This window comes from Lampetra planeri, chromosome 12, assembly GCF_965212315.1.
Source record: "Lampetra planeri chromosome 12, kcLamPlan1.2.h2, whole genome shotgun sequence".
NCBI lineage: Eukaryota > Metazoa > Chordata > Hyperoartia > Petromyzontiformes > Petromyzontidae > Lampetra > Lampetra planeri.
The window spans coordinates 12,517,418-12,533,767 of NC_136118.1; the positions used below are offsets into that span (position 1 = coordinate 12,517,418).

A 16,350-nucleotide genomic window follows, 5' to 3' on the forward strand; every position below is an offset into this window, starting at 1 on the left:
GTGTTATGTCCGAGGCTGTGTCTATGGTGTATTTGCATGTGATCTGTGATATGATAGTTAATACTGTTTTTGAGCACTATCCTCTTTGCAGTAAGTTTTGGCATGGGTTTCGTGTAGTTTGTATTTTCTCTGGTTTGACTATCCCCACTCTGCAATGTCCTTTAACTGCTGCCACCAGCCACTGCCGACCGTGTTGGCTGCGGTCTTTTTAGAACAGCTGTTTTCCTCAGTGGGGCCTTACCGGCTGAAACGAAGTCTTAACTGAAATGTATCATTGTCCTCTCGGCAGAGCTCGTGAATTCCGCTTTGCTTCACAAATGGGGGCATTGCCGTAGTAGAAAGTTCAGTGCCTGGATCGCACGTTAACAACTGCACTTCATGAATTCACAGGTTTCTGGCTCGTATGCACGCGCCCATCGGGAAGGCACTCAGTATTAATGAGATGAAAATGCAGTGTGCCAACTCCCTTGGCTTCTGTTAGCACCAACGCTGGCAGTTACACTTTCAGGGGTGGCATTGATTTTCTGTGCATGACAAATGTTTACGTGCCAAGGCCGTCCGGTGTGTCTGATACAAAACATCACGAATATCGAACGTGTGCTGGCAACCCACTGATAAAACAATGATGCACATCTGAGGCAGCCTTCATGATACGTACCAAGCTGGGGTTGATTCATGAACAAAAAAGGCGTCACGGTGGGAAATTATCACTCAAGGACATTTTTTGCATGTAAATTTTATATACAAATATATTTCTTGATAATCAGAGGAATACAAAAAAGCATGAATACAAGATTGTATACAGTACAAAAGCATCCACTGCACGATCATGTACATTATTGCAAATAGCAGCAAATGTTATCAATTCCATGTCTCAACATGTTAACAATTTATTTGCGGTAATATAAGTCACTGTACAAAACGGGTTTGAAAATTCTCAGTTGTAATGTCACAAACGCTTGGTACAGAGTAGGTTGTGAGTTTATATTGCCTTTACACAAGTGGTTAATTGTTTGCAATTCATACAAAAACATATAAGAATGTTAATACTATTTGACAGGTTTTTGTTTTCACAAATGGCAATGGGATTGCGAGATGCAGCTTACAGTGGTTTGCACGATTGAAACGTGGTTCAGAAATAGCACTGTTCTGCAAATCTTTCTGCTACCGTACAGAAATGGTGTGACCCAAGTGGAACTCTGCGGTAGGAAAATGCGCCCCTCCTATTGCGTGGGCTCACATTTTCCGCCTGCGCAGCTCAGATTAAGGGAACTGCCTGCAGACACTGAAGGAACGATCGACGTGCTCAGATTCATTCGGTTCTCTTAAATCTAAATATCCAGTATTAGAAGAGTTAGTCGCAAAAAAAAATAGATATTTTAAATGTGCTTGGACATTTTAATTCATAAGTTGACATTTGCATATGACACAGCAACCATAATTGGCTTCATTGGTGGCTTTTTCAGCACGATTTTGGAGTCTTTGTCATTTTTATTGTTAACCGCAACAACACCTTTGCACTCCTCTGCACTTCCAATGCTCTTTCTTTCTGGCTCCTTGCCTGAAACATTTTCAATCTTCGGTTTGGGGGCAATGCGAGGCTTGGGGCATAATTTGGAATTTGAGTTATTGCTGTTTGCCGTGTTCCACCCTCTTGGCTCTGTCGTTGGAGGTTTTAGTCCGAACTTTTGAGCCACCATTTGTCTTGGCTTGGGAGGAAGCTGGGGTGCTTGCTCTGTGTTTTTAGCATGTGATGGAGGAGATTCCATCGACTGAGTTTTTTGTGGGTTCGAGGCTGGCAATGGTGCGGGAAAGCTGTCTATTGGACTTGTAAACGGTTGCTCATTATATGCATGTTCAGGCTTTGCCTGCACCTTCCATGCATCCCCTTTGATTTGAAGAGCTTCATCATAGAGAGAGGCAGGTTTCTCAATTCCTTCTGGTTCGTCATATATGTGCTCTGGTGTGCGCTCCTGCCTTCTAGACGAAGGAGCCTCTGTATTCTTTTGTTCAACCTTTTCATACGGATCAGAATACACAGGCTCTGGAGCAGACTCTTGCTGCTTGGCCACAGCCAGCAGACCATTGCTGCGGAGCTTGCCAGTCACACACGGGTGATTGTTTTCAGTTTCGGGATCATGGTAATGCGATGATGATGACGACGATGCCGAGGCTTTGTCGTCCAGTTTAATGGTGAGCATCAGAGAATCAGCTGGGTCAGCGTAAACGTCCTGTAGTGGTTCCAGTCGAGCAAGGCAGGGATCAAGCAGGGGAGGTCTGGGCAGAGGAGAGCGAGGAGGTGTTGAGCCTGCTGATGATGATGACTTTGCTGTTGGCGACATGCCGGGCAACGATGGTGAAATGGGGAAAGGTTTGACAACAATTGACTGAGGCGGAGCCATGCGTCTGTCGTAGTTCTGGGAGCTCTTGACGAGACTTAACTTCGCAACTTCTTCATCGGCAAATAAGCAAGCAAATGCATGAGGTGTCTGCTTTGGGCTGTCTTCTTTCTGCTTGTTTGAAGATTGCATTATGCCACCATCTTCAGGTTTCAGGAGGTACTCCGATAACTTCGATTTATTATTTGCAGACCCAGATCGTGAACAGCCACTGACCTCCTCAAGCGTCAAATGTTCCTCCAGAGGCTTGGTTTTAGAAGCGGATGTCTGCCAATGTCTCATCCCCATCTCTGGCAACTTTGGTGCATCTTCGGGTGGCCGGACTCTGACAGAAGATGACCTGGGTCCAGCCTGTCGCGAAGATAGAGCTTCCGGTTCAAAGATAATTGGAGTAAAGGTTTCTGCATTGTCAAAAGCAGGTCTTCCTTTCATTGCATGTTTGGGGAAGTCTGCCTGCTCTTTGGCATTTGCTCCATGCTTAGGGTGGTTTGGTGGGATCGCAGGGGCATCCGTGCCTTCCATAGAATGCACCCGATGTCCGTATTGGCCGGGCGGAGTCCCAGGAGTACCGTCAAACATCTCCCTTTTGGAGTTACCCTGCGGACCGGGTGCAGCCTCTGCACCTTCTCCCTCACCCATGCTTGTGTAGAGTTCTGAGGACCAAGGGCAGTGAACTGCAGCAGATTGCACGTCTCCATCTGTGTAGTTCTGGCTGTTTCGGTTCAGCTTCGTCTGGTTGATGGACTCTTCAATGATAGTAAAGATGTCGTTTCCATTCTTGGTATCAAACATGAATGTCCCTGGGCCAGAGTTGCACCTCCTCCCTGCCTCAAATGTGAATGAAGTCTGCAATAAAAGTGTAAGAAAAAAACAATTATATTGAGCATACCATTTTGTTAATGTACCTAGGAGGTATGTATGTTTAAGAGACTGAAAGGAAAATAAATTATACATACAGTAAAACCTTGGATTGCGAGCATAATTCGTTGCGGAAACGTGTTTGCAATCCAAAGCACTCGCATATCAGTTGTGATCACGTGACGCTCGGCAGACAAAGCGTATACACGTACTACTCGTATTGCATGACCTCGCTCGTTTATCAAATTAATATTTATTTTAAAAAATTGCTCGTCTTGCAAAACACTCGCAGACCAAGTTACTCGCAATCCATGGTTTTACTGGATAACAATGAGCATATGGTGTGATTCACTACAATGACATTTAAGTGCAATTCGAATTGAATTTCATATTATTAGCAAAACGATATCAACATTCATCATTTTTGATTCACGTATTATTTTCATTCGAAGGAAGCAATTTCCAACCAGTTGAGTTGTCCCAGAAATAATTAATATCGAGCGCCGAATAAAATTGCAAGTCAATTTAGGCGAGTGAAAAAAAAGCGAACACGAACCTTGTCGCGGCCGAATCTTCGCAGGAGTTTGTAAGGCCACACGTAGATGGCATTTCCACTGGCGGGGTCTTTCAGAGTGAGGTCTTCCTTGTCGCCCTTGAGCTTGTAGGAGCCGACAAGACCGCATCGCTCAGAAGCCTCTGTCTTGTGAATGCTGACCCAGTACTCATTGGCTAAGAAGGACAGATTAAAAACATCCACATGCGTGATTAATTATGTGCACGCATATCTGTTTTACCCGTAGTGTTTGAGGCATGTACGGTATTTTACGATTTGTTTGATGCTTCACCATCTCAGTGGAGAAACTTGCATCGCAGCAGTTCAACACAGTACAGTACCGTGGTCGAATATTCAGCTTCAATACGTCCCTCTTATAATGAACGGGAAGTCTTTCGCTCATGTCGAGGACTTGCCATTCATTGAACACCTGTCATGGTACGTTGCCTTGTTATTTGGGGTCCCGTGCAAGGTCCTTGTCAGTTTGTAGGCTGCAGAATGCATCAGCCAGGGTGCTTACTTGTGCTCCATTGTGAGAACACATATCTCATGTCCTTGCATCGTTGCATTGGCTTCCCGTCTATAAATGAGTGGGATTAAAGATCACGTAGCTCGTATTTAAAGTCTGATGAGTGCTCGCTCCGCTTTATATTCAGCAGCTAATTCAAAACTGTGCCCTTTCAAGGTCTTTAAGATCTGCCGATGGTTCCCTTTTACATATGAGCTTCGAACTCTGCTGCGTTGTTGGGATGATTTCGTATTTTCAATGGTGGCCTCCCTGGGTGTGGAACTCCCTACTGGTGGTCCTCTGGGAGTGGAGCTCGCTATTGGTGGTTCCCTGGGCGTGAAACTCGCTACTGGTGGAGATCAGGCTCCACAAAAGTATTGAGATTAAAGTCCCAACTTAAAACACATCTTTCTAAAGCAGCTTTCCTCTAATCGAATTTGTTCCTCTGACTATTCTTTTGCCACCCGGCTCTTTCCTTATTATCTCTGTCCTTTTCACACACGGTGCCTTGAGGCATTGTGAAAGATGCCTCGTAAGTGCAAATTATTTTTATCTTTAATCTAAAGCAGCAATTTAAGGGAGGAAATACACCCTCGTAATTTAAAGCATTCAAGCATTTTCGTACCCAATGTGGAGAAGTTACACTCTAAATAACTATTATTCTAAAACACTTCTGCTTGCTAATAATCACAAAGACACATTATACAGTTGTTTAAAAAATAATCACCCATTATCAGCTTAAAGTTGGGTTGTTATATGGAAATATTTCAAAAAATGTACGTGTAAAAAATCAATGTACTGTACCCTATGTATAAATGATGTAACATTACAAAGGTCCAAGGGAAATGATCATAAAGTGTATTTTTAGTGTGTGCCCAGGAAATTAGAAAAAGGTAACTCTAGCAGTAGCAGCCACTGACTGGGGAATGCCGAAGTGAACGTGGCGAAGAGATAAGGGCACTGGGAGAGACTGTGGCCGAGGAACTTGTGCAGATATCTCGAACCCACATGCAATGTTCCACTCCGATACAAGAGGCAACCCTCAAGCACACACCACCGGCCTGCTATTTTCTCAGTGCTTCTATTTCTCTGAGCACAATGAACCATCGTTAATGTTTTACTTTTGCACGCTTCGTCTGCTCAGATATATACGCCAATAATGTTCGACCAAGTACACTGATTTTTGTACGTTTGTGAGTATAGTGTGCAAATATCTATGGTACTAAATACATTTGCGCGTACACAACATACCATGCACGTGCTAGGGGTGGAACCATTCACCCGGGCCCTTCGAAGAATGTTCGTGATTGAGGTTCACTATTCGATTCAAGAATTCGTTATGTTTTGTCACATTGTGGTGACTTGTAGACTGATCTGAAGAATCAAGAGAATCGATAAATCGACGCATCGTTCCACCCCGATAAAAAAAAAACACAAGTTCATGAAACGTAAGGTGTTATGTAAAACACCGTACACTTTCAGTAGTGTTATATGCTTGCTGCGCCGTGTGTGTGCTTTTTGCAGCTTTCGTTAATAAAAAAAAAGCACACATTGGCACCCTGATAGGCGTATGGCTTTCACAAAGGAACTGCGTCAGTTTTTCCACCGGCAGGCTTTGCCAAAGTTGAACCGGGCACCGCTGATAAGGGGCCCGCACGATACTTCCATTCACAACCTCGTCGCCTGCAGGCACACATCCACCTACGCATTGTTTGGTTCAGGTATACACGTCTGAGAGTTCCCTGAGCTTTGAATACGCACCACAGCAATACCTTTGTATTCTTGGTAGAATGCCAAATGTTTAACTCTTTGACATCTGGGCAGTGAGTGAAGGTGTACCGTACCATGCAATTGCTGCGAACGTTAAACTCATTAACCGCACGTGCAATGTGGTTACATGTTTCTACTAATGCTGCTCCAATGACGGTGGGCAAACATTAAGATGCATGAAATCTGGCTCGTGTGTGGATCAGAGATAATTCTTGTGTCTGGTTACCAAAGAAGCAATGATGAAATCGTCAGTTTAAACCGCTCGGTTTCTATTTACAAACATCAACAAACAGTTGGGCCAACGTTCGGTTGACGTTGGATCAATGTTGCGCGTTTATTGGGTTTAGCCATCAAAGTAAGGTAACGTGGGTGTCTTTGCTTTCGAATGAATGTCTTTATAGAGTGGGGACAGCACACTTGCCGTCCAGGATCAGTCCCTTCATGAGTTATTGCCGAATCTCTGCTAAGTTGGATGATGGATGCTAAATAATGTGCGAGATTTTTGGGAATGTGGAAACATCAAGACGGCAGTGCGACATCTTGTGCCAATGAACAGAGTTACGTATGTTTAAGAGACACACAGTTGAACAAGCTATTCTTTTAACGGAGTAAAACGTTTGTGTGCGTATTTATTACAATAGGTTGATATCTTGTTGTGTATGCATCCGTGTATAAAGGTATGCAATTATTATGAATACGCAAACATGGCATGTGAATTAGCACGTACAGCCCCATACATAATGTATGCATTATATAACACGTGCCGCGTGTAAAATTTAGTAATCTGCACAATGTGTTGCATGTCATATATATTAACAAAAACTAATATTTTTCTTCCTTGTTTTTAATCTCCAGAACGACTGCCTAAATGTTACGAGGTGAAAGGTAAAAAAACACACAGTTTTCCATTACGGTATAGAATGAGTCTTGCACTACTATTTCTTCACACAGTTAATCCATTGCAGAGCCATTCTATTACTAAAAACACACGCTGCTGAGCATGCACACACACACACACGAGGCCTTTCACCACATTTTAGTCGCTTATATTCTATCACCCCCCCCCCTCCACAATGGAAGATTTCACATGACAGATTAAATGCGCACGCATCAAGTAGCCGTGAAATGCGCGACGTCGACGGGGCAAAAAAAGGGGAGGAGGAGGAAGTCGATGATCTCCGCCCCTGCTGCGCGCGCACGCAAGCGTCCACGATTTGACGGCCACACGTCAAAGCCACCACCGTGCCACGGTGCCTCGGGTTTCCACGTTTCAACCGCACGAGGAGGACATGCGCACTTCCTGTTGATGTCTGCCTGCAAACTGCACGCGCGTCTCGCCAGCGCCGCGCATGTGTGTGCGCCGCACGCTTGCAGGTTGCAGGCCTTGTTTTGTGAGCGCTGCAGTTGACACCCCCCCCCCTCTGCCCCACGTCAGCCGTGTTACTGACAGGATGGTGTTACGGGTCATCGCGTCTGCTTGTGGGTTTGTCTCGTGGTTCATTTAATGCCCCGTGGAAATGTCAACACAACTTGATAATATAGTTATGCAAGCTTTGCGATATACTGCATCTAAAGCCATCCTGAGAATTTAACTTCGGTATACAGGACTATTCTTTATATCCTGCCATAATATATAATCTGTCCATTTGATAAACACTCACGCAGTTGCTAAAATGTGGAAAACATTACACTGTATAGTACTGCAGTAAGTCGATCTATTAGTCTGGTTATCAGTATTACATATTGCAGGTCTGGTGGGTGTTAACATTCAACTTGTATATAATTGATGCTGCAATGTTGAAAATAGGTTGTTTATGCAACTAGTTAAAACAAAAACATTGGACTGTAGTAAAGTTGTTAAATAATTAATTATCGTAAAGTCATCAAGCACATCTCGGCAGGAGGCCAACGATCGGATGCCAAGCTTAGTGTTCTCCACTCCAATCTCACGGAGCAGTCTTCCTCCAGCGCACAATATTTAATAATTTCCTGAATCCAGTTTTATGCTTTTTGCATATTTTCTTGTTCACATCTAAAACCATCCACTGTGACGCTCACATTGCCCAAATCATTCTGACAGAGTGTATCTATCCACTCATGTCATTGTCCACTGTTACCTCTATTTTACCTCGACGTGTCCGTGCTCGTTTTGTCATCTGTGTGAATCCATTCATGATGTCCACGCTATCTCAGCAGAGCCCCCCTTCAACAAATGCTTCCGTACCCGTATGTGAAAATGAGCAAGATTGGGGCTTTGTTATCCGATAATTGCATGAAGGACTACTAAAATGAAATCAGTATCCTACAGGATGTGTGGTTTATTGTCAAGGTAGGGGGCATTCTGCCCTCTGGACCAGAATTCAATCAATGCCCCTTATCTGCACTGAGAAGTACTGCGTTTCAGGGGCTTCCATATTTCAGATGAGACATCAAACGGGAGTTTCTGCCTGCTCGCTGGACGTTATTATTAAAGATCTCTTGACACGTTTCATACAGAACGGCGTGTTACCCCTGCAATCTGGGTTAAAATCTCAATGTGGGTCAATAAAAATATTTTTCCTGCCTTCATTTTCTCTATCTGGCAGAATGCCAGAAATAAAGTGCTGCCCTGTAGACTGTGGCTCTAAACCTTGTGTCCATGCTCTACATTCCAAATGATCTATTAAGCACATCTTAAAACATGACCATACTACAATATATTAAGTGGAACGTTTAGCCCGAGTTACCGGCAGTAGCTGCACGTCTTGCTACAATAAAATTGATATACTCACATATTTGGAAAGTTTTAAAGCCTGACCTTAAAGATTATAGGTTAGGAGTCAGATTTAACGCCATTTAGCAAAAAAAATGTCATAGTCCTAATCCCAAACAGGATATTGCAATATCTACAGAAGCTGTCACACATGACATTGGTGTACCACAAACAGAGCGTGCAATTAGTCATGGTAGACATTTTCAGAATGTTGTCCATCGGTCGTTTCCACGTAGGTATTCGTCAGTTTATGAGGACATTCATATTATTTATTATGAAATGAATTACGGTATACACTTCTGTTCCTGTGGTTTTTAAGTCAAAGGTCACACCAGCTCCCCTGCCCAAACAGTGCAAGTGGTGATCATTTCAGTGGATGGCCCTGACCAGTGGTGGAAATTCCACATTACTACACTGAGGACGAGTCACAGATAGGACAGACACTTTTGGCACTCTTCAAATCACCAGTTGGAGGCTAAGTTTCAGTTAAAGTCCTGACGAGCCGGATCTATTGGAACTAGCAGCCTTTCGACTGTGACACGAATCCAGTGGGCGATTTATTTTTGTTGCTGCTTCCTTTTGAGTCGACCACCCAGACTGAAGAGGCAGAAGAGTAAAACGGCGCCTTTGCAAAGCGTGAGTTTCTCACCGGAGTCTCGGCAGCCGTACAAGCTGTTCTCTTCCATCTCCATTTGGGCCGTGCTCATTTCCATTCTGAGTGCATCGCTTGACATTTTCTGCAAAAGGTTAAAACAAAAAGCTCGTTGTTAGGGTGTGTGTAATTAAAAAAAAACTCCTCACAAAAACAACAACCCCATCATCCTTTTCTCACTGCTGCCCGTCTATTGTTTTATATTCATCACACATTGGGGGAGAAAATGCCGTTTAAAAAAGATGGAAAAAAAGCCTTTTAACGTGACCTTATTCGTTGTTGTTTTTTCTCCTCACACCACAAATATAAGGTCAATGGAAAATTTTGAAACAACAAAAACCTCAGAACACATTCATTCAGTTATTGAGCACTGAAGTTGCAAAAAAGGCAAGCGTGGAAAATTTCGTTTTTGTGCCACCCCCCACAAAACTCGTTCTTAATTCAGGATTAGCAACATTTGGTTCAAAGTTGCTTGTGTTGATATCCACTGGCTGTTGCACATAATGCCGCTTGTGTGACTTTGTATTTTTATTTTCTCCCAAGCCACATAGTTGAACAAGCTATAGAATAATATACGCGGTGTCCCATTGCGTAAACATAATTTGCACCTGAACAAAAACTATTTGACCATCCCCCCCACCCCCCCATTAATTTCCAACCCTCACGTTTCATTATCCTCAAGCAATGTGAAGCCGCGTGTATCAATACGTTTTTGACCGACATCGACCCACGCAAGTCAATCTCAATTTAGCATCGAAGCGCCACGCATCGATGTTTTACATCGATACGCGGCACCACCACCAACGCAGTAATAGAACTGCCCCAGAGGGGAGCATCAGCGGCGGCGGAGATGCGGCGGGCGGTGACCCCCCCCCCCCCACCACCACTCCCCACCACGGTCCGTACCGGGAACGCGAGCTCGCAGAGCGTGCGGACCCAGGCGGCCGCGTCGGCGAGCTCGGCCGCGAAGACGAAGTGCCGCTCGGCCGTCTCGAGCAGGAACGCAACGCACAGCCGCGGCGCCACCTCCAGCGGAGCCGCGCGCACGCTCACGCAGTCGGCGAGGCGCAGCACGCGCTTGTCGGCACGACGCGCCGCCCTGTCGGTGCCCTTGTCCGACGTGCTGCCGCTCTCCTTGCTCTCGTAGTACTCGAGGCGCGCCACTCCCGAGCCGCTGTTGGCGTACAGCATGGCGCGGTTCTTCTTCCAGCTCTTCTGCTCCGGGGGGAGATACGAAGCAACGGAGCACAGGGGGGGTGGGAATTAGACACCGATGCCTTTGTGCACCGTTTCACGTAATGCTGCGTAGGTTCGGTGTGCTTGTGTTCAAGAGCTGTAGCAATCGTTCTTAATTGCTGTATATATCAGAATGCGTGTTGAAACTGGAGGAATCCGATGAGCTATGAAGATCATTTTCACAGATGTCCTGTATGGGTGGTTAAGAACGTTACAAGAATCCAAAAAAACACGACAGGAGTGGAAAGTATAGGAAAGGTGAACATATCACTTGAAAAATATACGGATAAAACGAAACTATGCTTTGTTATCTTACCAGGTAAAGCCCACTTAGCTCTTTCAGAAGCGACATGGCAACAAATGATTAGCTCAACGAAGTGGCTTACCGTGTGGAACTTTATCGCAGCAGGATTATCGAAATCTCAATATATAATAGGCAAGGTGAGGTTATGCATTACTGCCTAACCACCATTATACCCATGCCAGCTTTCTTGGAGGCGTCTGTGCTGTTTGCCGGAACTGCAATAAGTCCCAAGGCCTACTCATTACCCCAGTTGACGCTTCATTTGGGGATGATTATTCAGCAGCCAGAACAGGATTTTGTTTTCTATGAAGCCGGAGATGTTGAGAAAAGTTTGGTGACAGCTGACGCAATTGCACTTGAGAGTGCTCACAATATCCCGCAGGCTCTGGGGTTGTTTTAATGAAGGTCTGGCTTAGTGTGTGTACATTGAAATTCTTTCGCACCGTACGTAGCCAACCGTGCTAATCAGAGGTGCGCGGGTAGGACATCACACTGTACAAATTACTCTCCAAATATAGCCTCAACGTTGACTTTCGATTAGTTATGCTCACTTATTGAAAGTCATAAACAATGGAAATGGTTGCCAAACTTTCTCGTACGAAAATGTATTGCATGGATGTTGGTGGCCTCGTGTAATTCCAAGTGAATCATCGCCACCAGGTGGCACCAGTCTTGCTCAACCTTCAAAGCTTCCACTATTGGGGTTGACCTCAATGCTTTACACGGCTCTCATCACAGTTCATTATCCTCAATTACAACTCGAAATCCCGTTTTCTTTTTACATTACCTTAAACGCTCACTTGCCTTATGAAGGTAGTGTGAAAACTTAGCCATTATTCTGCGGCGAAATGCAACAATGATTTCCATTTTTGCCTGATCCATGTTGGGAAAAGCTATCTTCAAAGTGAATTGAAAGGCGATTAATTATGTAGCCGCAGATATGTTCTGCTCATACACAAACAAGCGCATTTACTTGAGTAGATAGCTCAATGCATAACATTGGATGTGACGTCTGGGTCAGAAACATGGACAATGAGAAAGAAGTGGAAGCTCAAAAGTGCACATGGAGAGATGCAAGCTCTGGATTATGCTGAGAGACAGAAGAGGATTACATAGATTGGGGAACAAACAGAGGTGAAGAACGGTTTAACTGTTGAAATAAATAAAAACTCAAAACACATGTGTCACTAACGCTGCCTTAAGACGATACATATACAGGGTGCTTCAAAAAAATGTTGACAAACTTTTGAGAATTTGCAACAATACCACGAGAAATGTGCCCTCGGGCTTCTGGATATCACCTGGAGAAGATTGATGGCGAACAAGTTGAGACTTTAACTTTTTGAAGCTAATAATAATAAAAAAATAATAATAAGTGAAAATAACTCAATAAAATCACGACGTTTCGGAGGCAACACAAGTCTCCGTCTTCAGGTGGGACCGTCACAGCTAAATTTACTGTACTACTAATGTACTACTAACATACATTTTGTTATCGCTTTACAGTGTATTATCCGTTCTTTTTCATTAAAAACGATAGCCCCATGTATGTGTTAACATTCTTTTGAAGCATGCTGTATATAATAGGCGACATTTTGGGTAATGGCCGTTCTTCATAGCACACAGAGAAGCCAGAAAGGACGAGTTGATTCTCTACTTATGTGCTATAAAGAAGAGGCATTCCAGAAACATCGCCTTAATATACACTCGTAGTTTTAAAGCAGTGTTATTGACGAATGTGTTCAGTTTGTGTTGTTGTTGCAATTTGTACTGCCAACGCGGTATCAACATAGAACTGTTGAACGGCAGCTCAAGGTGGGACTGTGTCCTCGTAGTGCAGCGATGTCAGTATTTTGCTGCTTTAAAATGCCCACGTGATGATCATAAGTCACTTCGTTGAGCTATCATTTGTGGCCAGCTCGCTTCTGAAAAAATAAGCTCATAGCTCAGTGGGCCTTATCTGGTAAGATAAAAAAAAGTTTCGTTTTATTTGTATATTTTTAAAGAGATTTGTTTATATTTCATAAACTTTGCACTCCTATCGTGTTTTTGTACTGTTGTGCAGTATGAAAGAGCAGTTCTAAAACATATACATCTTAAATTACTTTCACTATGTGCTGTATTTGAAAAATATACTTTTACATAGTTAATGGCACTGGAGGACAATTTACACCCAATCTGAAAACACATTAATATTCTGTACTTTCATATTGTTATCCTTCATACGTAGTCGCTCCCAAAATTCATGGATTATTTAACACCACAACATTGTTTTTTACTAGTGGGGAATCTCTTGCTTCAGATTTGTTCACTCTTTAGAGCTTGCTTATTTGTAACTTGCAATCACTGAATCTGGCTTGAAACTATTTTTAAAAATTATAAATGGGCTTGGTGATGACGAGAATCAATTATTAAATAGCCCGCTATTCCTAGAGTAACGCCACTAATTTTATTGATTTTTTTGGAACTCGGAACAGTAAAGATAACGAGTACAACACATAAAAACCGGGACACTGCAGCGTGGAATTCGTTACTTTGATTATCACTCGTTTAAAAAAAACACAAGAATTGTGAGAAGTTTGTGCACGAATGCATTTTCAGCGTGCGCCCAAAAGGGAATCCATTGTAAGGCTACCCAAAGGTAGTTGGCGAATCAGATTCGAAACGCTCACCAACATTTGCACAAACCTGTTCAGGAGTGTACCGAGATCAAACGAATACATTACATTACAACCCATGTATCAGTCCGATGTATTTCTTGACTGCATATGTAAGTAAAAACCAGCAAGGAAAGTTCGCGTTCAAGCAAAGAAAACTGTGGTCGTTTTAACAATAGATATGACCAGACTAGCACCCCAGGGTAAACATGGGATCGAACATGTGTTGCCTTGTAGCTGACACCTTGTGAATCATTATTACTAACAATACTGTTTGGAAATACTTTTAACTTTGGAACACGACTAGCAGCCAGTTATCGATCTTTAGCCAGCGTTTATCAGACTACATCCATCAACACGTGACGTTTTTCAGTCGTTTTGCGCTAACTGCGATACATTTCGAGATTTCCAACTGTCGAGGGGTTACATTATTTTTCTAATTCGAAGGGTTCCAAGCTTATTTTCTTGGCCACAGTAGTGAATATTCAATAGCCGTCGTGAACTTTAAATAAACACGTTATCCATATAGCTGGCTGTTGCAACACACGTCTATGACACGGTAGCAGAGTCCCGATTGTAACAAGGAAATGATTATTCAGCAGCGCAATTCGCGATAACAAGAAGAACCTTGCCCAAGTGAGAACGTTACTGGTTGGTAATGGCGGAAAAAAGAAGCCGTAACAAAATAAAAAAAACGTACGTATGTGTGCGACTTACAATTCCAAACTTTTGCTGTTGCACGAAAAGTTGTCCCTCGCGGATGGGTTCGCACATGTTGGCGGCTTTGCGCGCAGCACCACCACCACCAACAGCAGCAGCAGCAGCCAGGCTGTGGCCAGGATTCTGCTGTGCCCTTTGAGTCCGTCCGGTGAGGCCCTCTCTCGCCCTGCGGTGGAGGGAGGGAGGGAGCCACCCCGCCTGTGTTATTGAGTGCCCGCTTCCTCCACGCCATCACCCATCGGGCGACCTCTCGTCTTACTTGCGTTTGTTGTGCGTCACAATGCCTGCGCAGATGCAGGAACACAATGTACTGTACAACCAAACCGAATAACAATGACGTGCTAGCAATAACGCCACCACCAACAACAACAACAACAACATTCAATGTATATGATTGTGAAATGTAATACGTAAACAAAATAAGTGTGGGCTTGTTGCAGGCTTATTGTGGTATTAATTGAGGCAGGACTAGTGCAGTGCATGGGTAATTAAGCTCTTTAACCTGCAACGAGTATTTATTTCTGAAGCGAATTCAAACGTATACAACAAATTAGACCACTTTTAACATCACAATCAGAATGTGTATTTATACTGGAGGAATCCGATGAGCTATAAAGAAAAGGCTCACAGATTTCCAGTAGGGGTGAGTAAGAACGTTACAACAATACAAAAAAACACGATGGGAGTGCAAAGTAAAGAAAAAGTAAACAAATCACTTAAAAAAGTATGCAAATAAAACTAAACGATTTCAATTTTTTTTGTTATTTAAAGCTTTCGTGACTGCAGGGATTCATCTTCTTGGTTATTTCGGTAAAGTCACGTAGAAGGGAAATAATAAAATAATGCAAATATTAAACAATACAATTCTCACGACGCTTCGACTGCAACACAAGCAATCACCATCAGGTGTGAAATTCACAGCAAGAAAATTTGAAAAAGTGTGGTGCTGAGGTTAGGAAAAAAGCAGAGGTGGGACAAAGTCATTGTTATGCAAGTCCAAGTCGAGTCGCAAGTCATCAAATTCATGACTCGAGTCTGACTCGAGTCCAAGTCACATAACTCGAGTCCACATCTCAGAGGTGGGACAAAGTCATTGTTATGCAAGTCCAAGTCGAGTCGCAAGTCATCAAATTCATGACTCGAGTCTGACTCGAGTCCAAGTCACATGACTCGAGTCCACACCTCTGGAAAAAAGCCACTTTTTTCAAAATGTATTGCTGTGGATTTCACACCTGATGATGATTGCTTGTGTTGCAGTCGAAACGTCGTGAGAAATGTTTTTATATTTGTATTATTTTATTATTTCCCTTCTACGTGACTTTACCGAAATAACCAAGAATATGAAACGATTTCTATTTTACCAGGTAAAGCCCACTGAGCTATTAGCTTCTTTTTTAAGGCGCAAGATAACCTCTAATTTTACAAAATAAAAACCACTGTGATGCTATTTTTTATTACTAATTATACATATTTTTAAAGTGTGCCTCTCTTGTAAAAGGCGCACTATCACGACGACTCGTTTGTGCAATAGGCGCAGAAAGTCTGAGATGTCAGTTTGTGGCTTCAGGTGCACAGTCACCGAGCAGCTGGCATTGCAGCGCGAACGTTTCTGTGGGTGGAAAATGCCTTTGCCAGTAATGATGCCCATTTTTAGCATTAAAAACACACTCAATAGCATCCTAAGCCAAAATAAATGTGTCAATTACAATTTTCCAACAAAGACCATCATTATTTCGATTTAAAGCTTTCGTGACTGCAGGGATTCATCTTCTTGGTTCATTCGGTAAAGTCACGTAGAAGGGAAATAATAAAGTAATAAAAATAAAACATAATAAAATAAAGCAATAATATAATAAAGCAAAACTATTATTTAATTGTTTTATTTTTTTTATTTCCCTTCGACGTGACTTTACCGAAAGAACCAAGAAGACCATCATTATT

General features: G+C 43.1%; 1 protein-coding gene across 1 annotated transcript; it reads right to left on the bottom strand.

Moving 5' to 3' along the window:
- Nucleotides 1-1,009: 1,009 nt before the first annotated feature.
- Nucleotides 1,010-14,604, bottom strand: LOC144721707 (uncharacterized). The gene is made up of 5 exons (XM_078599568.1): nucleotides 14,407-14,604; nucleotides 10,399-10,707; nucleotides 9,490-9,577; nucleotides 3,814-3,986; nucleotides 1,010-3,245 (listed from the first exon to the last, which is right to left on the bottom strand). The coding sequence occupies exons 1-5, from the start codon at nucleotides 14,461-14,463 to the stop codon at nucleotides 1,404-1,406; spliced, it is 2,469 nt and encodes an 822-aa protein (XP_078455694.1). The 5' UTR covers nucleotides 14,464-14,604; the 3' UTR covers nucleotides 1,010-1,403.
- Between the last annotated feature and the right edge of the window lie 1,746 nt (nucleotides 14,605-16,350).

Excerpts from the sequence above, each read along its gene's own strand:
- LOC144721707 (XM_078599568.1), bottom strand. The coding sequence starts at position 14,463 with ATGTGCGAACCCATCCGCGAGGGACAACTTTTCGTGCAACAGCAAAAG. Across the intron at positions 9,578-10,398 it reads TCTGCGAGCTCGCGTTCCCG|AAAATGTCAAGCGATGCACT; the intron begins GTACGGACCGTG and ends AACCTTTTGCAG. Across the intron at positions 3,987-9,489 it reads GTACGGCTGCCGAGACTCCG|CCAATGAGTACTGGGTCAGC; the intron begins GTGAGAAACTCA and ends TGTCCTTCTTAG.